Source organism: Oryctolagus cuniculus, chromosome 3 (genome assembly GCF_051225735.1).
Source record: "Oryctolagus cuniculus isolate XC-2025 breed Fujian yellow rabbit chromosome 3, ASM5122573v1, whole genome shotgun sequence".
NCBI classification, from domain to species: Eukaryota; Metazoa; Chordata; class Mammalia; order Lagomorpha; family Leporidae; genus Oryctolagus; species Oryctolagus cuniculus.
In genome coordinates, this window is record NC_142869.1 from 42,574,899 (window position 1) to 42,600,733 (window position 25,835).

Sequence of the window (25,835 nt, forward strand, 5' to 3'; positions counted from 1 at the left end):
CTATACCTAAGATTCTCTGTGCTCTTAGGCTTGAGGAGAGAATGTCTAATAAGAAAGTCCTTTAATTAGACTCTTACTTTTCTTCTCCATTTCTTCCTTCATAGGATAGTAAAGATAAAAAATATCTACTGGGGAAATTAATTCTTTTAGGGGATGATACTCTATTTTTTTGTTTTATAAGGAGAATCAATTTTCTTTCCTAAACATAAAGCCTTCAAAGTAATTGTCTCAAACTTCTTAGCATTTATTTTTTTCTCCCATTACTACCTCTGATGAGTGTTGTGACATTCTGTCTAGATCCCTGTCATTGATAGGTTTCAGTGCTTTAAAAAGCAGTTTTCCCTTTGGAAAATTCTAAGCTGGGAATCAAACTAAATTCTTCCTGGTAATGAATCCCCTAAGCCTGCTAATTATCCTCTTTCATTCTGGAATGAATTCTGTGCCTGTTCACCTGAATATCTTCCTTACAGCTTGTTCTCCAAAAACCATGTTCTTGTTTAAATCAATTTTAAAAACTGAGTGTGCTGACATTTCCCCCTTCTGACTGCTGATATTCTTTGTTTTTAAATATTTGTTTGTGTGTTTGAAAGGCAGAGTGACAAAGAGGGCAAGGGTGGGTGGAATGAGAGCTACACATACTTCCATCCACTGGTTCTCTCCTCAAATGGCTGTTAACAGCCAGGTCTGGACCAGGCAGAAGCCAGGAACCAGGAACTCCATCCAGGTTTTCCACATGAGTGGCAGAGACCCAAGTACTTGGGTGACCCTCCTCTGCTTTCTCAGGTGCATTAGCAGAAAACTGGATCAGAAGTAGAGCAGCTGAGACTCAAACTGGCACTCTGATACAGGAAGCCTGACTGTTGGTATCCTGAGAGACCTCTATTTTCTATTTTGGGTAGAATTTGTCCAGATTTTTGGAAATCCTGAGTCTTATGTAATATTACTAATGGAATTCTAGATTTAGAAAGGAAGAGAAGGAAAGAAAAAAGGATCTTTCCTCATCTCAGTTCCCTGTGCATAATATTTTTTGTTTTTTATTTACAGGCAGAGTAGACAGTGAGAGAGAGAGAGAGAGAGAGAGAGAGAGAGAGAAAGGTCTTCCTTTGCCGTTGGTTCACCCTCCAATGGCCGCCGCGGCTGGTGCGCTGCAGCCAGCGCACTGCGCTGATCCGAATGCAGGAGCCAGGTGCTTCTCCTGGTCTCCCATGGGGTGCTGGGCCCAAGTACTTGGGCCATCCTCCACTGCACTCCCTGGCCACAGCAGAGAGCTGGCCTGGAAGGGGGGCAACCGGGACAGAATCTGGTGCCCCGACCAGGACTAGAACCTGGTGTGCTGGTGCCGCAAGGTGGAGGATTAGCCTATTGAGCTGTGGCGCCGGCTCCCTGTGTATAATATTAAAGAGAATTCTCATTATCCCAAAAGACTTAATCCAGCTTGGTTGAGTTTTCTACAGTAGACGGTAACATGGAAAAGTTCAAGCAATATGAGGAAAGCTGTGTTTTTTCTTATGGAATCCAGCTTAAATACTAGCTAATTCATATTTAGGAAGTCGTTCTTGGTTTTCACAGCTTCTTTCTTTCTTCCATTTATGAACCCATTGATACTAGTAAAACTCCCAGGTTTTTCACAGTGGTTCCTGATAACAACTAAGTGAGCATTTTAGAAGTACAACGAAAAAGAGAACTGGGATAACTTTTGATTGAACATGGAATGCTGTAACCTTCTAATCCTTGAATAATTTCTATTATATATTATAAATTAGGATAAAATTGAAAAGGTGGGCCATCAGGCAGAGTTAATTTTTTTTTACTAAATCCTAAAATCAGATAAAAGGATATGTTAATACATCTTTTTGTATATATTATTTTTGGAAAAGACTATCCTGTTTCCTCAAAAGATTTCAGAGGTCCATACTAGATAATAATGAAATATATTTTAGCAGATTTCTACTTGTGAAGGCTGGGTGTATCATAATCTGTAAGTTATCTAAGTAAAGTATTTTCTTAATCAGATGGGACTTGTATTACTTTGAAGTAATTTGAAATAAATGAAACATTTGAAATAAAGCAGGTTAAGCCACCACTCACAACACTAGCATCCCATATCAAAGTGAAGGTTCAAGTCCTGGCTACTCCAGTTGTGATTAGCTTCCTGCTAATCTGCCTAGGAAGGCAGAGGAAGATGGCCCAAGTGCTGCACCAGTTGTGATTAGCTTCCTGCTAATCTGCCTAGGAAGGCAGAGGAAGATGGCCCAAGTGCTTGGATGCCTACTATCCATGTGGGAATCCCAGATAGAATTCCTGGCTCCTAGCTTCAGCCCAGTCTAGACCCGGCTTTTGTGGCCATTTGGGAGTGAGCCAGCAGATGAAAGATTCTCTCTCTCTCTTCCTCTCTCCCTCTCTCCCTCTTCCTGTTGTTCTGCCTTTCAAATAAATAAATCTTTTTAAAGATTGTTTCTAAGTTCATCCTTCAATAATTAATATTATTTGAATTCCAGATGCTCTTTGGCATACAATCATTGTATCATACTTGCTCTTTTCTTCTAAATCCAGTTGAATATAATCTGGATCATCCAAAACTTGAAACTTTGTGAGGATGATCAGAGCTTTCTTTTACCATACACACAAAAATACATATATACATACATGAATTTGTACATTTGGGAAAACATCCAAAATCCATTCTCAAGATCATTTCTTCATATAAATAACCTACTTGGTCTACTTTCTTTATGAAACATCCTTCAGAACAATTGCTCATACACTCTAAGTGAAGGTAACTGGCAATAACAGGTTTTACTGACATAATTTAATCTTAGGTCATGCAGTTTCAAAAGAATTTTGTTTCTGTTTTTATACTTCATTTCATTACAGTAGATAAACTTGTAATTACTGCCTTGTCTGAATAGGGTCATGTGTAACAGAAAGACTTTACCTTTTCTATGAAATAATCACATTCCTAGAGACTTACCAAATTCCAATGATTATGAACTTAACCTTCTCTGAAATACCATTATATTAATTCAGAATTGAGTCCTTGTTGTCCAGGATATATGACAGTACTTCAGAAAGTTCATAGAAAAATCATTATAAAAAATTATGCATGATTTTTTCTGCACCAAAATAAACTTTTAATTCCATTTTCCATAAACTTTCAAGTAGTTGCTTTTGAAATTCACGTCTGCCTTCATCAATGAACAGCAGACTTGATTTGATTATGTTTAGAGATTAAGGCTATATACCTATAAACAAGGTCCTCTGATGTTTTATCAGTCATATCAAGTTTTGCTTTCACTTCTGCTCCTTATAGTAATGAGACATCTCTTAACTTTGCTGATCTCTGCTCCAAATTCTTATGATATGGGGCAGTCATATATTTATCATCTAAATCTGGACACTCAAGAGTAAATGAAGACAGCAAAAATAATTAAAATTATATAACTTTTAAATATGTGTATATTAATCAACAAAGAATTTTGCCATATTAGTATACCCATACAATAATTCTCAAAAAATAAAATTCTAATAATACAATATTCATAAATCTATACTGTCCCAGGAAACTAGAATGCAGGTAACACTATTAATATAATCACAAAATATAATTGGCCCCTCATATCTATGAATTCTACTTTCACAGATTCAACCAACCCTGGATTGAAAGTATTCAGAAAAACATAACTGCATATGTATTGCACATGTACAAGCTTTCTTCTTGTCATTAATCCCTAAACAATATAGTATAACTATTACATAGCATTTTCATTGTATAAGGTATTATATGTTTTCTACAGAACATATATAAGTTATATGCAAATACTACACCATTTTGTATAATCTGTGAACTTCCATGGATTACAGTAACTATGGGAAGGTCCTAGAACCAGTCCCCTGTAGAAACAACTGTAAACTATCAAAAACTATTAGTCAGAAATGGGATTAAGCCACAATGACAAAGCCTCAATTTCTCTGTTAGTTTTACTTTTGAAGCTATATGGTTTCTGGTTTAACCATTGATCTATATATATGAGTTCTGTTTAGATATAGTTATAAGCTTGTTTCCCATTGTTATAAACATTAAATCATATTTATAGAACCATAATTAAGAACTCAAAAGAATCTCAGAGATCCTATTATCTCTTACTTTATTCATGAAGAAATTGTCTATAACTGTGGAACAGTCTTAAAATGTTAGTCTTAAAATCCTGTTAGCAACCTCTGTTAACTAAATTTGCTATATTAATTACTACATCATTCTGCAGAAAAGCTTTAAGTCAATAAATATTGTTTAAACTCCATGATAATATTCTTTATAAAAACTGTATTGTTGATGTACTATAAAGTCATGCTTAAAACATTCTTGCTTACTGTCTTATTTCAAGGCAAAGACACCCTTATATTTACAAGTATTTCACATGTATTATCTCATTTTATCCCCTTATTATTTTTGTAAAATAGGCAAATTTTATAACAAGGTTAGGAAAATTGCCCTAGATGATATTACTATTAAGTGATAGAACTTACAACTTTTGATTACTAACAAAAGGTCACTATAATAAAATAAGGGATTTCTGAGAAACATGTGGGGAAGGGAAGATCCTTAACTCAATACTGGAAAAGACGTTTGACACAACATTTAAGACACTGGAATACCTGCATTCTATCTCTTAGTGCCTGGGTTAAGTCCCAGCTCTGTTTCTGGTTCTTGGTAAATGTTTTCATAAGTTGTTATTTAACAGTTAAAATTGTTTGCTAAGTTTTCATTTGATACTATTATTGTCAGTAAGTGATCTGGGAAGCCTGACTTATTCCCTCATTTCTCTCTTCTCTTCAAGACGGGAAACTAATTCTATACCAAAGGACTCTCCAGGATGTACAGTTTGATCTTTAGACCTTATAAAAGTGATGGCTAACATTTTTATATAATCATAGCATAGCCAGAATGAGAGCTTAAATTATGATTTCATAGCTAGATTTACTTTGCCATGGGCACAGTAAACAGATGAAACCTCCCTTTCAGACCAAATGAAGGGAGAGAAACTTTTAAAGTGAGGACATAACTTTCCTCATGGGATTGTCTACCTCAAAGAAAAACTACTATCAGAACATGCCTGTGACTATAGACTTCTAGTTTAGGCTACCAAAGATTAGGGATGGAGCACCCTCTTGACTTGCATCCTCTTAAAAGTTTCCTCTGGTCTGACGTTTTAACAAAAACCAGGAGGAAGAAGCTAGGCAGCAAAAACAATGTCAAGATAGGTGGCAAGCCAGTTAATGAATGCTTTACACAGTGATGGGCCATCAAGGAGACCCAGCAGGCCAGTCCACTGCATTGGTTGTCAATGTGGAAAGCAAGGGCTTCAACAGAAGTAAGCTTATGAAGAGCCCTGGTAGCTCTGCCAGCAAGAGTTGGGTCACTGGAAATGGAACTGCCCTGGAGTTGAAGGATTTCCAGGTCAGAGTTGGCAGGCCTTTTTGGCTCTAAGCTGGCTTCCAAAGTAAGCATTGCTGTCGAGAGGTTGGCCAAGTAGGGTCAGTAACATTGCAGGCAAAACTGTAAATTAACTCCTTTTAGAGATGCCACCTACCTTTTCTTTAAATCAGCTCTCCTCCCAGGCCAGCTAGGTAATGGAAGTCACACCTCCCTTATGATATACCCCATGTGAAGAGATAGATAGGTCTGGGCCTCATAACTGGCAAGGCCGTAAAGCCCACTTCTGTCAGTTTCTATTTGCCTCTCAATGAGAAAACTTGCTCCTGGTTTAGACAGCACCTTTTTTAAGGCCTATAATAATGACTGTGTGTGTCCTTGGTTTTAGATCCTGTGAGTTTAAACTGCTTGTTAGATTAGTTTTCTCCAGACTTGAAAAAGTAAAATTCTAGGTGGTGATGCACAAGAAACCTCAGATGGAAGCAGTTTCTGCAAACTGGCACTGCATCCCCCTGAAGAAGCCACCTCCTACTGAGAAGCCACCACTCCCTGCCCCCCAACCCTCCCCCCACAACTCTGTCTTGCCTGCCCTTCCAACGATGCCCCTTTTCAACATGAAGCAGCCAGAGCGATCATCGCCCAGTCCCCCAACAGAAGGTCCATTCATCTTGAGGGAAGAATGTGACGAGTCAGATGGGTTAATAAGCAGTAAGGGTGGTCTCAGTGGAATTTGGGGTGTAGAATGCTTGCTTCCCCCTAAAAAATTAATCTTTAGCAAGAACAAAATGTCCACCCTCCTTCCTTAGGAATCTCCATTTTACCATGAGAATAGCAAGGGAGTGGTGATTGCATCCTCCTGAGCTCAGTTTATTGTGAAAACAAGTTATCTATCCCACCCTTCTGGATGGTTTTTTGTTTTGAGAAAGCCAGATAGGGTAAAGGATTGTAAATCAGATCTTTTGATGGGTTTTGAGCCTTAAAACTGAATATCATTCAAAATTGTCTTTAAAAACCACAGAGCCACAATGTCCTTAGGGTTTTTCCCTATCTTGGACCACCCCCTCCATGCCACTCTGGCTGGAGGTCTTTGACTCTAATAAATCTTGCTTTTGGGGCAGGCGCTGTGGGTCACTTGGTTAATCCTCTGCCTGCAATGCCGGCATCCATATGGGCACCGGGTTCTAGTCCCGGTTGCTCCTCTTCCATTCCAGCTCTCTGCTGTGGTCCAGGAGGGCAGTGGAGGATGGCCCAAGTACTTGGGCATCTGCACCCTCATGGGAGACCAGGAGGAAGCACCTGGCTTCTGGCTTCGGATCGGCGTAGCTCCAGCTGTAGCAGCCATTTGGGGAGTGAACCAATGGAAGGAAGACCTTTCTCTCTGTCTCTCTCTCTCTCTCACTAACTCTATCTGTCAAATAAATAAATAAATAAATAATAAAATAAAGTTTAAAAAATAAATCTTGCTTTTAATTCTCAAAAAAAATTACACATTTCTTTTATGACTTAGCACTTACAAGTTACCTGTTCTAGCACTGGAAAGCTGGTTTGTTTGTTGTAGGTCAACCTAAATTGAGGAAATTATAACTATATATATGACCTAATGATATCGAAGGTGACCCCCTAAAATCTATACAAAAATGTGGCCTCTTAAAGTTCCCCAGAAGTCCCCATCTGGGGTGCCACTTATGTTATCAAAATTTGGGGTGCCACATGTTATCATCATATGCTTATTAATAAATCCCCAATATTAATAAGCCTGAGAGGGTTCTTGCCTAATATTTAGAGAAGAATTCTAAATACTGGCATCAATAAACAAGGCATCATGGTACATTTTAGGCTTTTATTCAGTGAGAGATATCATAGGAAAGTGAGAGCTTTATCTAAGAGAGAGGTAAATCTGGGTTCATACCAAGCACCAGGAACCAGCCACATGGAGGAGCATCAAGGCCAGGAAGCCTAAGGCAGGTGGCCTGAAGGCCACGCGCCCTGGAGGCACAGGGCTACAGCCAGCCCCCTCCTGGCTAGAGGCCAGGACAAAGAGAAGAAGGATGGGACACATCTTGTCCAAAGGGTCCAAAGGGGAGTGGTTAATTAACCTGATTGGCCAGTGGGCACTCAGATGTGGCCAGGTAGGGGCATGAGGTCACACAGGGGCATGGCGAAGGTATCAGGTAGGGTGTGAAGTCACACAGGGTCTTGGCAAAGGCCTGGTCTTCGAGCTCACAAACCTAGTTGATTTTAACTTGCATGTCTGCCTACTTCATTAACATTCCTCTTTAGAGAAAATTTGCTTCTTATTTTATAAACTAGTTTATTTTACCTTAACTATATATAAGTTGCTAGTTTGTTTTTTTTTTTAATTTTTGACAGGCAGAGTTAGAGAGTTAGACAGTGAGAGAGAGAGAGACAGAGAGTTATAGACAGTGAAAGAGAGACAGAGAGAAAGGTCTTCCTTCTGTTGGTTCACTCCCCTAATGGCTGCCACGGCTGGCGCTGCACCGATCCAAAGCCAGGAGCCAGGCGCTTCCTCCTGGCCTCCCATGTGGGTGCAAGGACCCAAGCACTTGGGCCATCCTCCACTGCCCTCCCGGGCCACAGCAGAGAGCTGGACTAGAAGAGGAGAAACCAGGACTAGTACCCGGCGCCCCAACCAGGACTAGAACCTGGGGTGCCAGCGCTGTAAGCGGAGGATTAGCCAAGTGAGCCACAGCGCCAGCCGCTAGTTAAGTTTCTGGAAGAGCTACTAGAACATTTGGTATTAAATTTCTGTTGTCAGATGCATGTTGGGCAGTTGATTTGGCCTAGGTGCTATTTCAAGTTTTATTCTGAGGGAAATCCTACATCCTTGATGTTTGCATACTTCTTGAATCACAGTATTCATATTCAAATCATTTAAAGCAGGAAAATCAAATGATGATACTCTTAGGCCAAAGGATTTCACTGTCCCTCAATGCTCTTATTACTATTCTCAGTTGAAGAACAAAACACTATCTCCAGCAAGCCTTATAATCAGCCATAGATCAAATAAAAATTATTTTTTGGAACACAGAATCTGTTAACTGGATATTTTTAGTTAACAAGAGGATTAAAATATTGTTCTATTAAATAAAGGTAGTATAGGCCGGCGCCGCGGCTCACTAGGCTAATCCTCCGCCTTGCAGCGCTGGCACACCGGGTTCTAGTCCTGGTTGGGGCGCCGGATTCTGTCCCGGTTGCCCCTCTTCCAGGCCAGCTCTCTGCTGTGGCCCGGGAGTGCAGTGGAGGATGGCCCAGGTGCTTGGGCCCTGCACCCCATGGGAGACCAGGAAAAGCACCTGGCTCCTGGCTTCAGATCAGTGCGGTGCGCCGGCCGCAGCGGCCATTGGAGGGTGAACCAACGGCAAAAGGAAGACCTTTCTCTCTGTCTCTCTCTCACTGTCCACTCTGCCTGTCAAAAAAATAAATTAATTAATTAAATAAAGGTAGTATATTAATAATTCTCTAATTTTTCTCTGGAGAGGTGTTTTCTTGTCCACAGGATCCAACTCTAAATCGTTTAACAAATCTTTACCAGAGTTCAGGGATGCAAAAGGAAGTATAACCTATCAATTTAGAAATGCCATTGGGGATACCACCTCAGACCCCTTATAGCAAGTCTCTTTTTATAGCTGTAGGATTCCTCCCTGTCCAGCAGCAGGTTATAGGGTATCCTACTCTTTTTAGTGGGAATTTCCTTAAGCAAACCTTTTCTCTCCAGAATCCATGCCCAGTTATTCTTATTTTTTTTTAATTTTTCCCTTAAGTAATTGTAAAATTAGTCATTTAAAATGCATTGAAACCCTAATCTTGTTTAAATCTCTTAATAGGAACAAGGTTACATTGTGTGAGAAGAAGCTTTTCCCAGCCTTCATCTGTAGGTTTGAAACCCCGGTATTCTCAAAGCCCACATTTTCATCCTAGAAAAAATTTCAGAGCAGAGGAGTCAATTCTTACTCCACCTTCCTCTACTGATTCTGTTAAGTAGAATCCTGGATAACTATTTTGTCTGGTAATAGAAAACAACTAGCCCTGTATGTGGTCTGGTAAAAAATAGAGGGTTTGGGATGTGTTATAGGTTAAATGTTCTCTTGCTTTTGTAAGACAACTAAAGAAATATTAGTAGCCAGAACACTGGAGGTGCAGGATAAAATCATGATATCCTTGATTTATTCACACACTTAAGTAATGTAGATGTCAAATTGTAGCAAATAGAACAAAGATTATAAGATAAATAAATAACTTGATAAAGTTTTAAAAATTTAGTCATCTGGCAGTCTTATTAACTTGATAATCTCATATAAAAGCACTTAAAAACATCTTTGGTGTTTGGGTTTTTCAGTTTTACTCCAGATGTTTCATATTTGTAGACATAGCCATGGCATATACAGAATAAATGTAGCAACGAGCCACTTGTAATATGGTATCATTCAAAAATACACTATCGGCCGGCGCCGCGGCTCACTAGGCTAATCCTCCGCCTAGCGGCGCCGGCACACCGGATTCTGTCCCGGTTGCCCCTCTTCCAGGCCAGCCCTCTGCTGTGGCCAGGGAGTGCAGTGGAGGATGGCCCAGGTGCTTGGGCCCTGCACCCCACGGGAGACCAGGAAAAGCACCTGGCTCCTGGCTCCTGCCATCGGATCAGCGCGGTGCGCCGGCTGCAGCACGCCGGCTGCAGCACGCCAGCTGCGGTGGCCATTGGAGGGTGAACCAACAGCAAAGGAAGACCTTTCTCTCTGTCTCTCTCTCTCACTGTCCACTCTGCCTGTCAAAAAAAAAAAATAATAATAATAATAATAATAATACACTATCTTGTTAGGAAGGAAAGTAATATGTACAGAGTAGATTCTAGCTTCTACATTATTTTGGTTTCATTGTATTTAGGTTTGTATATATTTTACCTCCATTAAATGTTTTTAATAAAACATTTCAAATTGTAGGTTTAGATGGGAAATTCTGGCAGGCAGTGATACATATAAAAATAATTGTGTATGTATACAATATATGTATATGTGTGTGTTTACCTATATATGCTATGTATATGTGTGTATGTATGTATACATGTGTGTATATATACATATATATAGAAATCTATATCACTATGGCCATTTATTTTATATCAATTACGAAACCAAACTTATATATACTTAAAAGATTATCTTCATATGTATTTATGGCCATCTTTATTACTCATGTAAAGCAAAAATGTTCTTATAGCATCTTAGCAAGTATAAGTATTCACTGCATATATCATGTCAGATTTCATGCATATTTCATCTTTTGAAACAATGACACTTTATTCTTTTTCCTCTTTCATTCAAGTCTTAGTTTATGAGGTTTCTATGAGTTTAAAGCATTAATATTAACTGAATAAAATTTACTCATATTTCACCCTTTAAATACAAAGCATCTGTGATTTCCTGCTCTTACAGAATTAGAAAATTTTTTTCACTTAAAAAATGCCAAACTAGAATTTTTAAAATTTTCAAATGGCCACACTAAATTTTCTTTAAATGTTGTCTGGTTAATATATGTCCCAATTTTATTCTGTAAAAACATTAATTCCTTTTATAGAAGATTGTATTACGAATAAAAAGTTTTATAAACAATCAATATTCAAATTGACCACATGGAAATTTATCCTAGTATTTCATGAAATTTGATAACACAATACTAGGAAAGAGCAAGATTTCATTATTTTAACTTCATGTCCACCACAAGAACTAAAGTTGGTTTGTATTTCTGTTGGGCAAGAATAAGAATTATATAAAAAAATTATTAGGAAGATTATAAACCAATAGTAACTTAGAGTGATTTTTTTATCCTGTCTCATAAAGACCAAAGGACACTATCCATTGTTGTATATATTTTGAGGGTATATTATCCTAAAGTTTCCAGGCTAAAATATTTAGGTTGAGAAATAATATGTAATAGCATAATGCATAATAATATTCTGGCACACTCTAAAGTCACTCCCATCAGAGTATTGAGAGTATTTCAGTAATGGAAAGCCAAGACACTCTGGCAAAAAAAAAAAAAAATGACCTAAATGAAAGATCTCTGCAAGTGAGATCCCAGTGGAAAGAACAGGTCATCAAAGAAGGAGGTACCTTTCTCTGAAGGGAGGAGAGACCTCCACTTTGACTATGACCTTGTCTAAATATGATCAGAGTCGGCAAACTCAAAAGGCCTCCATAGCCTTGGCAACTCATGACAAGAGCCTAGGAAGATTACTGAGGCCATAAACAAGAGTGTCAATTTGTTAAGTCAACAACAGGAGTCACTGTGCACTTACTCCTCATGTAGAATCTCTGTCCTTAATGTGTTGTTCAATGTGAATTAAGGCTATAACTAGTACTCAAACAGTATTTTTCACTTTATGTTTCTGTGTGGGTGCAAACTGTTGAAAGCTTTACTTAATATATGCTAAATTGATCTTCTGTACATAAAGAGAATTGAAAATGAATCTTGATGTGAATCAAAGAGAAGAGGGAGCGGGAGAGGGGAGAGTTGCGGGTGGGAGGGAAGTTATGGGGGTGAAAAAGCCATTGTAATCCATAAGCTGTACTTTGGAAATTTATATTCATTAAATAAAAGTTAAAAAAAAAACACATTTAATATCCTGATGTTGCTTTGCCAAATAAAAAATGAAAAAGCTACAATCCTGTGTTTACAAGAAAGATTTTTATACCTTTGCTGTAGCTATCTATTTTCAAAGACTTTAAGATGTGAACTCAGGCATAATTTACCTTCAGATACTGAGTATTTAAACATCTACCTCAAAAAACTTACCAATGAAGGGTTTTGATAACATGGTCTAACTTGCCTAGTTCCCTTCTCACTACTCTCAGTAAGCAGTAAGTTTCTCTGTTTTTCTCTCTGGGATCATATTGATTTCCTAATTTTTACACTTGGCTACACAATTACATATTTTTATTGGTTTTTATGTCCCAAAGCTAATAGCTCCATTTTTAGAGAGTCTCCCCAATTGTGAAAAGAAGTGCTATAGATAAACTTTTTCATCGAGAAAATTAATTTTAGGACCTCCGTTACGTTCAAAAATGCTTCATTTAAAAATGGTTATGAATTAACATATTCTGGGGACTAATTTTAATATGAACATTTAAATGAGAAAAAAATTCCTACTTTCAGCATTAACTAACCATTATTTTTATACTAGATGAAACAATGTTATAATGAATGTCAAAAATATTTCCTTTCTATCCAGGCAAAAAGTCCCCCTTCCAACTCTTAAAATGGCATGAAAATCCAGCCGTCAATTTGCATGCAATTAACTGTACATGTTTTCAATATCATTTTATGTTAGTACTTATAATTTTCTTCTGTAATATCAAAATAGGCTTATTATACATTATAACTTGATTTATTTAGTTACATTCCAGTGATGTGTTAAAAATCATACTCAGTATTTAAAGGTTTTGTTTTATATGTAAAATGCAGGGAGTTTCTGTAAAGTTTTGCTTTATATATAAAATGCAGGAAGTTTCTGTAAGTTTTGTAGAAATTTAAATATAAAAAGTGGAGTAGTGTCAATTTAACATAATTGGAGATTTTTTTCCATAATGACCAATTTTCATTTTTTTAACTTTTATTTAACAAATATAAATTTCCAAAGTACAGTTTATGGATTACAATGGCTTTCCCCCGCCCATAACTTCCCTCCCACCCGCAACCCTCCCAACTCCCGCTCCCTCTCCCCTTCCATTCACATCAAGATTCATTTTCAATTCTCTTTATATATTAAGTAAAGCTTTCAACAGTTTGCACCCACACAGAAACATAAAGTGAAAAATACTGTTTGAGTACTAGTTATAGCCTTAATTCACATTGAACAACACATTAAGGACAGAGATTCTACATGAGGAGTAAGTGCACAGTGACTCCTGTTGTTGACTTAACAAATTGACACTCTTGTTTATGGCCTCAGTAATCTTCCTAGGCTCTTGTCTTGAGTTGCCAAGGCTATGGAGACCTTTTGAGCTCGCCGACTTAGATCTTATTTAGACAAGGTCATAGTCAAAGTGGAGGTTCACTCCTGCCTTCAGAGAAAGGTACCTCCTTCTTTGATGACCTGTTCTTTCTACTGGGATCTCACTCGCATTTAGGTTTTTTTTGTTTTGTTTTTTTTTTTTTTTTTTTTTTTTTTTGCCAGAGTGTCTTGGCTTTCCATGCCTAAAATACATAATTGGAGATTCTTTAAGAAATCCTTAAATTCTTTTAGTAAGTGACTTTTAAAGGTAACTGTATATGTATGACTTTTTTTATAATGCATTATTATGATTTCTGCTACTAAAACAAAACTGATAAAGTACCCATCGCACCTTGATAACTATGGAACTGTGTTACTTGCATTTAAACAGAATCCTGAAGAGATTAGTTAACATATATTATAAAAATGTAGGTCTTCTTGGCCTTCTGAGCTAGCAAGGACTTTAATGCCTTTTGATACTACATCCTCTTGCTCAAAATAATTAAAACTATGTCTTCAGTATAGTCCTCAGTGATTGTGGTGTTGGTGCTAACAGTGGTGCTAAGGTTCTTCTATTTTTATTCTTAATTTATTTTATTTATTTGAAAGACACTTACAGAGAGGTAGAGACAGAGGGAGAGAAAGAGGTCTTCCATCCGCTGGTTCACTGTTCAAATGGCCACAATGGCCAGAGTTGAGCAGATCCAAAGCTAGGAGCCAGGAGCTTCTTCCAAGTCTCTCACAAAGATGCAGGGGCCCAAGTACTTGAGCCATCCTCTGCTGATTTCCCAGGAGCACCAGCAAGGAGCTGGATCAGAAGCCTAGCAGCTGAGACTCGAACCAAGGCCTATATAGGACACTGGTGCTGCAGGCCAGGGCTTTAACCCAGTGTGTCACAGTGCCAGGCCCTGAATCTTCTATTTAAAAAAAAAAAAAAAAAAAAAAAAAAATTTATTTATTTAATTTAAAGGCAGAATTACAGAGAGACAGAGAGAGAGAGGTCGAGCTTTCATCCACTGGTTCACTCCCCAAATGGCCACAATGGCCAGAGCCATGCCCGCCAAAGTCAGGAGCCAGGAGCTTCTTCTGGGTCTCCCACATGGGTACAGGGAGCCGACGGACCTGCACCATCTTCTACTGCTTTCCCAGGCCATAGCAGAGAGCCAAATCTGAAGTGGAGCAGCCAGGACTTGAACCGGCCCCCATATGGGATGCCAGCACTGCAGGAGGCAACTTTACCTGTTACCCACAGTGCCAGCCCCAAGGTTCTTCTGTTTTTTTCTAAACTGTAAAACCCTGGCCAAGTTAATTAATCTCTGTGCCTCAGTTTCTCATCAGCTAAACTTAGAATGTTATCTCACTTGATAGTTGATGGGAGAAGTAAATGAGGGAACACAAATAAGGAACATAGAACCTTTGGTTCTCTCCCTTCACTTTTACTTATTACTGAACCAAGGTAGAAAATTCGGCAAAATCGTGGCCATCAGATTCTCTCATATTAGCAACTCATTGAAAGGACTTACTGAACAGATATATTTGGCTGACAGTTCTATAGGAAAAGAGTGTTCTTTTCACAGAGGTCTGAATGGAAAAAAGACAAAATTTTGAGTCACAAAAACTTGTAAGTGGTTTTTTTCTACAGTGAGGATACATTTGGTGGTAAGCATTAAAAACTGAAATGCTAGTGTCTAGCATGAGTAGTTGTATTTTTGTTCTCTAGTTACATGGTTTTCTCTGAACTCATGAGTGGCAGTTTCATTTTCTTATAATTTTTTACATCCATTCTTTCCTGTGCCTTTATTTTTTTCTTATAATTTTTAATATTAGATTTTTACAGTTTAGAAGCTATTATTAGACCATACAAGTTTATAATTGCTATAACTTTGGTACATTATTCCCTTTATTTAAAAAAAAGATTTATTTATTCATTTACTTATTTTGAAAGTCAGAAATGGAGAGAGAGAGGGAGAGAGAGAGAGATCTTCATTTGCTGGTTCAATCGCCAAATGGCCACAACAGCCAGCACTGGACCAAGCCAATAGGGCCCAACCAGTTGGGCCATCTTTTGCTGCTTTTCCCAGGCCATAGCAGGGAGCTGGATCATAAATGGATCAGCCGGGATATGGACCACTGCCCATATGGGATGCCAGCTTCATAGGTAGTGGTTTTACCCACTACACCACAAGCTAACCCCCCTTTTATATTGTTATATTAAGTCTTACTGTATCTTTAATAGTGACCGTCCATCCCCTCAGTATAAATTGTCAAACATTGCTAAGTCGACTTTCTTTTAGTTAAATATGCCTAATGTTTTTCTTCATGTATTATTTTCTCTGTTTTTAAGTACATCCCTTTTAACTGCATGTATGACTTTCTATATTTAATATTGAACATTGTTGACTTTTGAAAGTTTTTTAAAAAAAAAAGATTTATTTATTTATTTGAAAGAGTTATACAAGAGAGAAGGAGAGGAGAGAGAGGTCTTCCATCCACTGGTTTACTCCCCAACTGACCGCAATGGCCGGAGCTGAGCCAATCTGAAGCCAGGAGCCAAGAGCTTCTTCCAGGTCTCCCATGTGGGTGCAGGGGGCCAAAGGACTTGGACCACCTTCTACTGCTTTCCCAGGCCATAGCAGAGAGCCAAATCTGAAGTGGAGCAGCCAGGACTTGAACCGGCACCCATATGGGATGCCAGCACTGCAGGCAGCAGCTTTACCTGCTACGCCATAGTGCCAGCCCTGACAGGGAGTTTTAATTACACATATTTGTTTTTATTTCTGCCATCTTATTATGAGTTTTCTATTTACTATATTTTTTCCCTTTTGTTTGCCTTTTAATCCCTCCCATCTTCCAATGGATTGAGTTTTTTTCATCTTTCATGAAAAAAATACATGCTATTTATATTATTTTGGTGTGATTAACCTAAAATATATATATATATTGCTTTTTTTTTTTTTTTTTTTTGACAGGCAGAGTGGATAGTGAGAGAGAGAGAGACAGAGAGAAAGGTCTTCCTTTTGCTGTTGGTTCACCCTCCAATGGCCGCCACGGCTGGCGCACTGCGGCCGGCGCACCACGCTGATCTGAAGGCAGGAGCCAGGTGCTTCTCCTGGTCTCCCATGGGGTGCAGGGCCCAAGTACTTGGGCCATCCTCCATTGCCTTCCCGGGCCACAGCAGAGAGCTGGCCTGGAAGAGGGGCAACCAGGACAGAATCCAGTGCTCTGACCAGGACTAGAACCTGGTGTGCCGGCGCCGCAAGGCGGAGGATTAGCCTATTGAGCCGCAGCGCCGGCCTATATATTGCTTATTAACTTCATATTTTAATATATAGCTAATTCAAAGAAGCCAAACTACTGAAATTGTTTTTAATGTATTCCAATATAAAATGTATTATCCTTCTAAATATATTTTAATTAGGAAAAAATAATTTTACTGAAGAGAATAATCATTCCAATCTGTAACAATAAATCAGAGTCTAATTTTTGAAACTTCATCTTAATGTTAAATCCCATAAACCAGATTGCCAACTAGTGAGAGATAAGTGCAGAAGAGTGGTAGCATAGGAAAGTTGTTCCCATTTCCCCCATTCCATACACCAAGAAAGGTGGCATCCTCCATTTCCATGGTTATTCCTACCATTATCCCTCTGGCTTACCCAGTAAGTCATCCAGGCTCCCTGAAGATAGATGTTTCATCCAAAAATCCTTAATGACTGAAGGGCAGGGCTCATCTCTCCTTGGAGCTATAATTGTCTTCTTGCAGGTGGCTTGGTTTCCTGAAATATCCTGACATCTCACACCATCCTGTTCTTAAGTGAGGAGCTGTACATTTGAAAATCCGTGGTGAGTAAATTGTGCCAAAGCCTAAAGAAGCTGAAATTCATTCAATTCATGGCCAAGAATGAAACTTTCATATTATACTCTTACTTTGTGAAGATCCAGGTATGGCTAAACCTCCCAGTAGCTATTCAGAAGAAGAGGCAAAATAAAGAATACATTATTTCTAGTTGTCAGGGCCATAGAAAAATTCTCTTGGTGTGTAGGGCTCTTCATTTCCTTTCCCTAACCATGGAAATGTAAGTAGAAACTAATGTAATACAGTTCTAAAAATAGTGTTTACATGTGATCAACTGTTCCGGCTTAGATAGTTACCACCTTAATTCAGGAGATCTATTCTGGGTAACCAGAGACTACTTAAAAACTATTCAAAGAAGTCAATTTCATCTCTAATTAGTTAGTCCCTTCTCTGCTGAAAGTAGTTATTGGTGATACAGAATAACAGCTTCAGCTGGGCTTCTCCTATGCTGTGTCTAGAAAGAGGAAGACACTCTTCTTGAGAGATTACAATCCACACTAATTAACTTTAATTATTGTTACTGTTTTGACACTTATAATAATAACCTCCAATTTTGGTGTGTTCCTCTTGGTGAGAGTTAACCAATTGTATCCAAAGCTCCTACAAGAAAGTAGGGCCAGTTGTGTTGTGCTGAAATGACATATTTCACACTTAGTTCTGCTGGAGATTCAAAGGGTTTCTTCTAGAACCTGTGCCTATCCCTGTCCAGACTCTAAATTCCTAAACTTTTGCTGCAAAAATGGACATATGACTGTCAATATGTCTACACTCTTTTAGGTGCACTACTGTTCACTCTGGAGCAAAACACAAGGCAAGAATTCACCAAGGTTTACAGCACCCTATAACCTCACCAGTAAGAACAGTTGTTCTATGTCTGACAGAATTATGATAACAGGACATTGCCTCCAGTGGGTAATTACAGATTATCATGCAGCGGCTTTATGAACTAAGCCTTAGCCAGGAGGCTATGCCTTCTCCATAAATCCAGTGTTACATGAATGCAAGCCAACACTGTCACTACATACTTGGTAGAAGTGGGGCAGACAGAGATCCATAAAACCATCCCTACCATAACACCCAAAGGAATCTATTGAATGCTTAAAACTGTCACTAGCTACTACTCAACAATTCTTGTTAGAGGCCTGCAACCTGATCAGATAACTAGCTTCACTTCACTTTCAGAACTTCCATGATCTACAGTTATATCACAATCACAAGTACAACCTTGCAAAAAATGAAAGGCCTGTGCCCTGGGGCCTATCTTCCAGCCTAGGGCTTTCTGAAGCACTCTGGCAAAAACTTTATATCCAGTTTCTTAAGCTCTTCATAGCCCCCACAAAGTCCACACATCCTCAGGAAAAAAAAGATGTTCAAGTCTCCTTCCAGAATAACTAAGGTTTCGGTTAAATCAAAGATTTTGTCTATTTCTTGCTCCTCCCTACAGCCACAGGTTTTCTAACTTGAGGTACCTAATCTATTACTTCATTTGTGAAATAGTCCTCTGGTATACAATGGTGCTACTTAAAATATACATGGACTGCTACTTCTTATAGGTACTTAATAGGTAAGACTATAGTCTACTGAGCTGACATCTTTTAAAAAAAAAAAAAGTTTTATTTATTTATTTGAGAGGCAGAGTTAGAGAAAGAGAGGTCTTCCATCTGCTGGTTCACTCTCCAAATGGAGTCAGGAGCTTTTCCAGGTCTCCCACGTAGGTGCTAGGACAGAAGGACTTGGGCCATCTTCTACTGCTTTCCTAGGCCATAGCAGAGAGCTGGATTGGAAGTGGAGCAACCAGGACTTGAACCAGTGTCCATATGGGATGCTGGCACTTCAGGCAGCGGCTTTCCCAACTATGCCACAGCATCAGGCCCAACATCTTGTTCTTAATTCTTCTAATGTGACAGCCCATGAACACTTTTCTGAAGTAGGGGGAGTCTTAGAGCTCTACAAGCTATCATATTCTGCCAGAAGTGGCTAGGATGCCCCCTGTTGGAAGTACATGCCCTCCAATTTTAAATTTCACCTCTCCATTTGCCATTCTTAAACGGATGGAATATATCAAACTATCAAGCAAGTACCCAAAAAATATTTGCTTTACCTATTATGCCTTCTACAGAGAATCTGATTCGTCTTACGTTTCACCACAAAAGTCAGATCCAATTTACCATGCTCAACCACCCAAAAAATATCCTGTATTTTGTAATAAATACACCTTCTCTAAACTGGTACCCTGTTTTCTTGTACCTTCTGGAACTACAAATATGCTGATAGCCAGTAAGTGCCTGCACAAATCAGACTTTCTTTTTTAATATTTATTTATTTATTTGAAAATCAGAGTAACACAGAGAGAGGAGAGGTAGAGAGAGAGGTCTTCCATCCAATGGTTCACTCCCCAAATGGCCACAACGGCCGGAGCTGTGCCTATCTGAAGACAGGAGCTTCTTCCGGGTCTCCCACGCGGGTGTAGGGGCCCAAGGACTTGTGGCCATCTTCTGCTGCTTTCCCAGGCCATAGCAGAGAGCTGGATCAGAAGAGGAGCAGCCAGGACTAGAACCGGCTTCAGGCCAGGGCATTAACCCACTGCACCACAGCGCTGGCCCCAAAAATCAGACTTTCCAGCAAACCAAGGTCCAGTGAATTGTCCAGCACAACCAACAGGAAAGAATTCAAGTTGAAAATACTGTTCCGTCCATGGTAGGAACTGTAACTATTATAAGGGTACTTCAAAAGCAGAAGCTATCACCCCACAAGTTTTCTAAATCTGAACACATACCATATTTGACCACCCTCTGCTCTATCCAGCCCAGGAGATACTATTAGGAGTATGCTATCCCACAGTGGTCAGCCTAGGAATCCCAGTTAGGTCACTAGAATATGTTATATGAAATGTCCAGAATTGTGAATAAGCAAATTCTTAAGGAACATTTGTGGAAACAGATGTTCCACCCTTAGAGTGTCAAGCATTCTTTTCCAAGCAATGTTTCCAAGCAACTGGAAACTCCTCACCTTGCTGATTAATAAACAGAAGTCAAATGGTGGCACCTAGAATAAATCTGGGGAGACTATCAGCATAATAGTTTACTTCATGGTGAGCCCTCTTTGCTTGCTACCATACTTAAAATAGGTTCTCAAACTTTGGCCTAGCAGTCCAATCACCTATAACACTGGCTTACTATGTTGTAGGCCTTTTATAAGTTGTTAACATCTCTGGTGTTTCCTTATGGAGCCTTGGCGAGATCCCTAAATCCAGTTTGAGTTTCTTGGATCAATTCCTCTCTTCACCGTCACCTTCAACAAGTGCAACAGAACAGACCTGAATAAGGTACTTACAAACTTTTAAACTTTATTAAGTTAAAAGAGCAAAATAATCAGCAAAAAATTATTTGAAAGTAAACATAAACATATTAACATCTATAATAACTATTACACAATCTCTGTATTGTATCATAGATCCTAACAGACCAAAAAAGTTACATGAGGTAAATTGTTTGTGGATAACAGGTGTATTAAAAAACAAAATATTCCCCATTGATATTTTTATTTACATTATACCTATATCATTGTATTATTTACATTATACCTATAATCTAACATTAAAGTTTAAAATTTGTTACCACGTACTTCGAGAGCTTTACAGTTTATCATATAAACAACTTGATACCTACTAGCTTAAACATTTAACAGAGTAAATATTATTTGCAGTAGTCTGAAAAAAAAACTGAGATAGTTTTTATTGCTTTCTGTTAAAACAGCAGTGGTTGTAAGCAGTTATCCCTTATTTTAAGAAAGACAATCAAAATTCAAAGATCTCCAAAACTAGAAAGCAGAAAACTATTCTAAATTGTCTGACGATTCAATCTTAATTGAATGAGACTAGAGCCATCTACTGGCTGAAAGGTAATGTTACAAAACACCATCAGACTTTACCTAACAAAAGTATAGAATCCTACTTGTAGATTTAAGAATGATGAATATAAACAAAAATCATGTTCTGGATCACCATTTTTGAGAGTTTAATTTTTTTAACAGGCGACCAAAAATATCTAACAATAAAAGATGAGGTTGGAGACCACCAAACCCTACTTTTAATAAAAGGAGTCACTACATATACTAATTATAATTAGCATGAGAGGCAGAAGCCATGAGAGGTAGTTTAAGCAAATAACTCTAGTTTGGAAGGAGTCACAATGAGAATAAACAGTATCAGCAATATTGTTTTGTACCCATCTGAGACATGTTAGACACAAGTGTGCAAAGAACAGTGGTTAACCAGTACAGAGGAATGAACAACGGGATAGGAATCTGAAAGGCTACAAACCTACACAGGGACACCACCACTTATGGGCTCATATGATGCAACACTTTAGAAAACACTGGTATAACTTTCCTGAAAATGAAAAGTAATCTATTTGCTTTTTTACCACAAACCACTAAGAACAGAGTTTCTAGGTCCTGTGGGCTTTCACCAGCCAACCCCGGGACTGGTCCAGTCTTGGAAACAAAAGCCCAGTTTCAGGTCCCAGCCTCCTGCCCTCAAAAGGGCAGGGATGTCCATAAAATCGAGGCAAGAAACGGAGCTTTCCAAGGCTTCTCTCTGTGGCAGAAACCCCCAGCCTAGACAGCAGCTTATCAGCTAGGTTTGGGGTGACAGGCTGAAGCAAAGTTCCAAAGACTCGCAAACATTCCAAGGCCACATGAAGCACAGTACCTAGCCAGGGGGCATCCGCTGGATTCTCCCAGTTCAACTTCCAGGGCGCATGTCTTTGGACAAAACCATTAGTTTGCCGGACACAACTAGACACTGCCTCCAGAGCCTTATAGATCTGAAAATTATCAAAGTGGTCTGCTACCTGCTTGGGCAAAGTGGCCACTGCTCTCACCAGAGCGTAGTCCTCTGCTCGAGCACGAACTGATGGCCCCATCAGCCCTGGTTCACTGGGGAAGCAGGTGGTACAAAAAGCTGGGTAGGTCCCAGAAGGATTTATTCTGTTGGCAGTGCATCGGTTCAAGAGACCTCCCAAGGCATCTGCCAGCTCAGAATCCAGTAACTTAACAACCTTTTCATCATAATAGTCACAGTCCCAGTTGGGAACGCCCTGCCGAAGAAGAAAGTAGCGGAAGCCATCCACAGTATAGTGTTCAAGGCAAGTCCTGGGATCCACCACGTTGCCCAAGCTCTTGGACATCTTTTGGCCACAGACTGTCCAATGAGAGTGGACACAGATGCGGTGTGGTGGGCTCAATCCAGCCCCTAAGAGGAGGGCAGGCCAATAAATGGCGTGGAATTTGAGAATGTCCTTACCTATGATGTGAGAGGTAGCCGGCCACCAAGATTTGAACTCATCATTTGGGTAGCCAATTACAGTGAGGTAGTTGACCAGGGCATCCAGCCATACGTAGATGGTCTGCGAGTCGTCCCCGGGCACCGGAATGCCCCAATGCAAGTGGCTACTCCTGCGAGACACCGACAGATCTGGCAGCTCCTCCTCCAGCCACTGAAGGACTGCGTGATAGAATGGCTCCGGGGTGATGGTCTGAGGGTTGCCCCGCAGCCACTGTCGGAGCGGCTCCTGGAACTGGGAAAGCCTAAAAATGTAGTTTTCTTCCTTGGTCCAAGAAACTGGATGCCCGCTCTCTAGAGATACAGGACAGGACTCCCCAGACGGGCCTGGCTGCCGGGTGACCTTGGCCTCAGGCAGAAAGCACTCGTCCGAGGCGCAATACCAGCCTTCATAGAGCCCCTTGTACAGCAGCCCCCGGGCCTTGAGCACCTCCCAGAAGTGCTGCACAGCCAGCCGGTGCCGGGCCTCCGTGGTGCGGATAAAGTCGGTCGATGAGACCCCTGCCTCCTGGAAAAGCTGCTGGAACTGGGAAGAGACTCGGTCGCACAGCTCAATTGGGGCCAGGCCCGCCGTGGCAGCCGCCTGCTGAATCTTCAGGCCGTGCTCGTCGGTACCGGTGGAGAGTCGCGTGGCGGTGGCGCTGGGAACTCGGAGGCGACGGTGGCGGCACAGGGCGTCCGCCAGTAGCGCCGAGTACAGGTGTCCTATGTGCGGCGCCGCGTTCACGTAGAAAATGGGTGTGGTGAAGTAGGCGCGCGCGTCGCGAGAATCGTCGCTGCCGCTAAAAGAGCTCGAACTATAGTGGCGTGGGCCAACGTACCCCTGGAAACAAACCTTAAAGGTCCCCAGGCGTCCTAACGGCCGGACACAAACACGCAGCATGGTGCCGGCCGGCCCGTATCGGCGGAGGCGGTGTCCGGGCAGCACGTGTGAGGGGCGCATGCGCAGCCGGCCGCGCCGCTGCTTCCGGTTGGACGACCAATGAAGTCCGCCCGCGAGCACCAGCCTGCCCCCGCGCCCTCTCCCTCCACCCGTTTAAGGCCGGGGGTGGGGAGATTATCAACGGAGTCTTATAGAGAGCTGCGTTTAATGAAGTTGTCAAACAAGATCACTTTTTTGTGACATCCTGAGTTTCGTGCTTTGAGTTGAGATCTTATATTTATGCATCTGTTTCCCCTTCTAGGCTGAGCTGCTTGTGGCAAAAATCTCACATATTCAGGCATTTCTAAAAACCCCTGTCACAGGCTGGCATACTGCAGGACAGAGAATGACCTCCACCTATGCCTTAGTCTGCATGTAAATTTCATCTCAGAACCTAAGTAAGTCTGGGAGAGGGGAAGGAAGAAAGAAAAGAAAAATAATTCCCCAGAACACTTAAAGGATAAGAACTGAAAAAGGGGAAATCTTTAATCAGTTTTTGTTGACTCAATAAAAGTGGTGGATCTGTGGTGCGCCAAGTCCTTACCAAAGATTATTGGGAACTGCGGAGGTGACATGCAATATATTGCTGTGTACATTAGTAAGAATTAATTTTGAAATTTATTTCTTAAAAATAGTTAATTTTCTTTTAAAGTCTTAAAGCCCTTCTAGCACAGTGATTTCCAGGTTTGCTTTTAGTAAGGAAATTTTAAGTCTTCTGAGACTAGACTCAGGAGTCCAGAATTGGATTAATATTAATCCATAGTTCATAACACTCTCAATATGGTATGTGATTGTAATTTTTAAGTTTAAAAACAATAGGATGTGCACTAACAAAATAGAATGGAACATCTGTGACCCCACAAACCAACCTAAGAGCTGGAAGTGGTTCTCCAACAGCAGAACCAGCAGCTAGAACTTGATTAGAAATGCATATTCTCAGGCCCAGTGCCTTTCCTACTGAATCAGAACCTCTAGAGGTGAGTCCCAATAGTTCAGGTTTTAATAAAGAGTTATCCAGGTGATTCTGATGCACACTAAAATTTGAGAATCACAGATCTCAGAGATTACCAGTGCTTTAGATCTGTGTGCTAGTGTTCTCGTCCTCCTGTCTTCCTCCCAGGAATAATCATTGTCCTGAATTTTTTTGCATTCATGTTACCACATATAGAGTAGTATGTCTCAAATACAAACTGTTTAATTTTAATTGCATTTTAACATGTAGTCTTCCCTTTGCCTTTTTCATTCAACATTTTGTTACTAAGATTCATCCATGTTGTGGTATGTAAGTTTATTTGTTTTGATTGTTGCATGATAATCTGAATGAAGGCATAAAGCATCTGTAAATTGGACCTGATTTCTGTGGAGAAAAGGAATGTGGACAAATCAAATTCTCTGTAGGAGACAGAGAAGTGAAACAAATGTCCTTTGGATATTCACTTGTAGTTGATATAGCAGCTTAAGAGGGCAAGTGAAGGATAGGTAAAACTTAAAACTGGTATGTACAGCCCCCTCCAGAAATAGTATACAAACTGAGATTAAGAGAGGAATCAAATTCTCTAGAAATTCTCACTTCCCACCATCACGTCCACTGAATCAGTGCTTCAGCATATAAGCATACTATTTTTTCCTTCCAACCAAAAAATAAAAAATCAAGTTCACCTACCATTACTGCTCCAATTGTTTCCTTCCAGTTAGAGCAGAACTCACTTGAACAGAACTCCCTGAAAGAAATGTCTGCTGGTACACACGTGAGCAATTCAAGTTTTTTGCTCATAGGAGAAACTTTCTTATATATGTTTCCTAATACCTATATGCTAAAGCTCCTCTTGAGTATATACCTAGGAGTGAAATTGCTAGATCAGAGTGTATGAATGCTCGATTTCACAAGATAATGCCAAGATTTGTTTTAACATGATTAAACAAGTTTATGCTCACATCAGCAACATTCCCTTAAAAAGCTTTCTTCAATGTTAGGTATCATTTGTCTAATTTCTGCCAAATGCCTGCAAAGTGTTATATCACTAAAGTCCATTGCAGTACGATTCACAATAGCTAAAAAGTAGAACTCTCTCTTTCTCTGCCTCTCCTCTCTCTGTGTAACTCTGACTTTCAAATAAATAAATAAATAAAACTTTAAAAAAAAGTAGAAGGAACTCAGAAGTCCATTACCTGATGACTCAATAAGCAATGGAATATTATTCTGCCATAAAAAGAAATTAAAAGCCATAATACGTTCTAAGTGGGTAGACCTTTAAAATGTTATGCTGAGGGCCAGCG

At 39.8% G+C, this 25,835-nt stretch overlaps 2 protein-coding genes and 1 long non-coding RNA gene across 7 annotated transcripts in view; 1 reads left to right on the forward strand and 2 right to left on the reverse strand.

Annotated features, from left to right (window-relative positions):
- Positions 1 to 17,324, forward strand: part of BOLL (boule RNA binding protein) — an 81,592-nt gene extending 64,268 nt beyond the window's left edge. The window contains exons 11-12 of one of the 2 annotated variants that reach the window (XM_089330123.1): positions 745 to 752; positions 9,284 to 9,559. In XM_089330123.1, the coding sequence (XP_089186249.1) occupies positions 745 to 752; positions 9,284 to 9,434 (159 nt within the window). In that variant the 3' untranslated portion in view covers positions 9,435 to 9,559. Of the gene's footprint in view, positions 1 to 744; positions 753 to 9,283; positions 9,560 to 17,199 lie in introns of those variants that run through there. The other variant, XM_089330121.1, reaches the window with a different exon arrangement.
- LOC103348807 (uncharacterized) overlaps positions 1 to 25,835 on the reverse strand; it is a 90,779-nt gene that overhangs the window by 49,132 nt on the left and 15,812 nt on the right. The window contains exons 1-2 of one of the 4 annotated variants that reach the window (XR_016231977.1): positions 17,364 to 17,535; positions 17,093 to 17,258 (exon numbers count right to left, since the gene is read on the reverse strand). The exons of 1 other annotated variant lie outside the window; for it this stretch is intronic. This is a non-coding gene — a long non-coding RNA (uncharacterized LOC103348807). Of the gene's footprint in view, positions 1 to 14,011; positions 14,354 to 17,092; positions 17,259 to 17,363; positions 17,536 to 25,835 lie in introns of those variants that run through there. 2 more of the 4 variants (XR_011387177.2, XR_517110.5) reach the window with 2 other exon arrangements.
- On the reverse strand, positions 20,614 to 23,656 carry MARS2 (methionyl-tRNA synthetase 2, mitochondrial). Its single transcript, XM_002712268.6, has one exon. It carries the CDS (start codon positions 23,577 to 23,579, stop codon positions 21,741 to 21,743), a length of 1,839 nt encoding a protein of 612 aa, XP_002712314.1. The 5' UTR covers positions 23,580 to 23,656; the 3' UTR covers positions 20,614 to 21,740.

Coding starts and splice junctions, on each gene's coding strand:
- MARS2 (XM_002712268.6), bottom strand. CDS start 23,579: ATGCGCCCCTCACACGTGCTGCCCGGACACCGCCTCCGCCGATACGGG.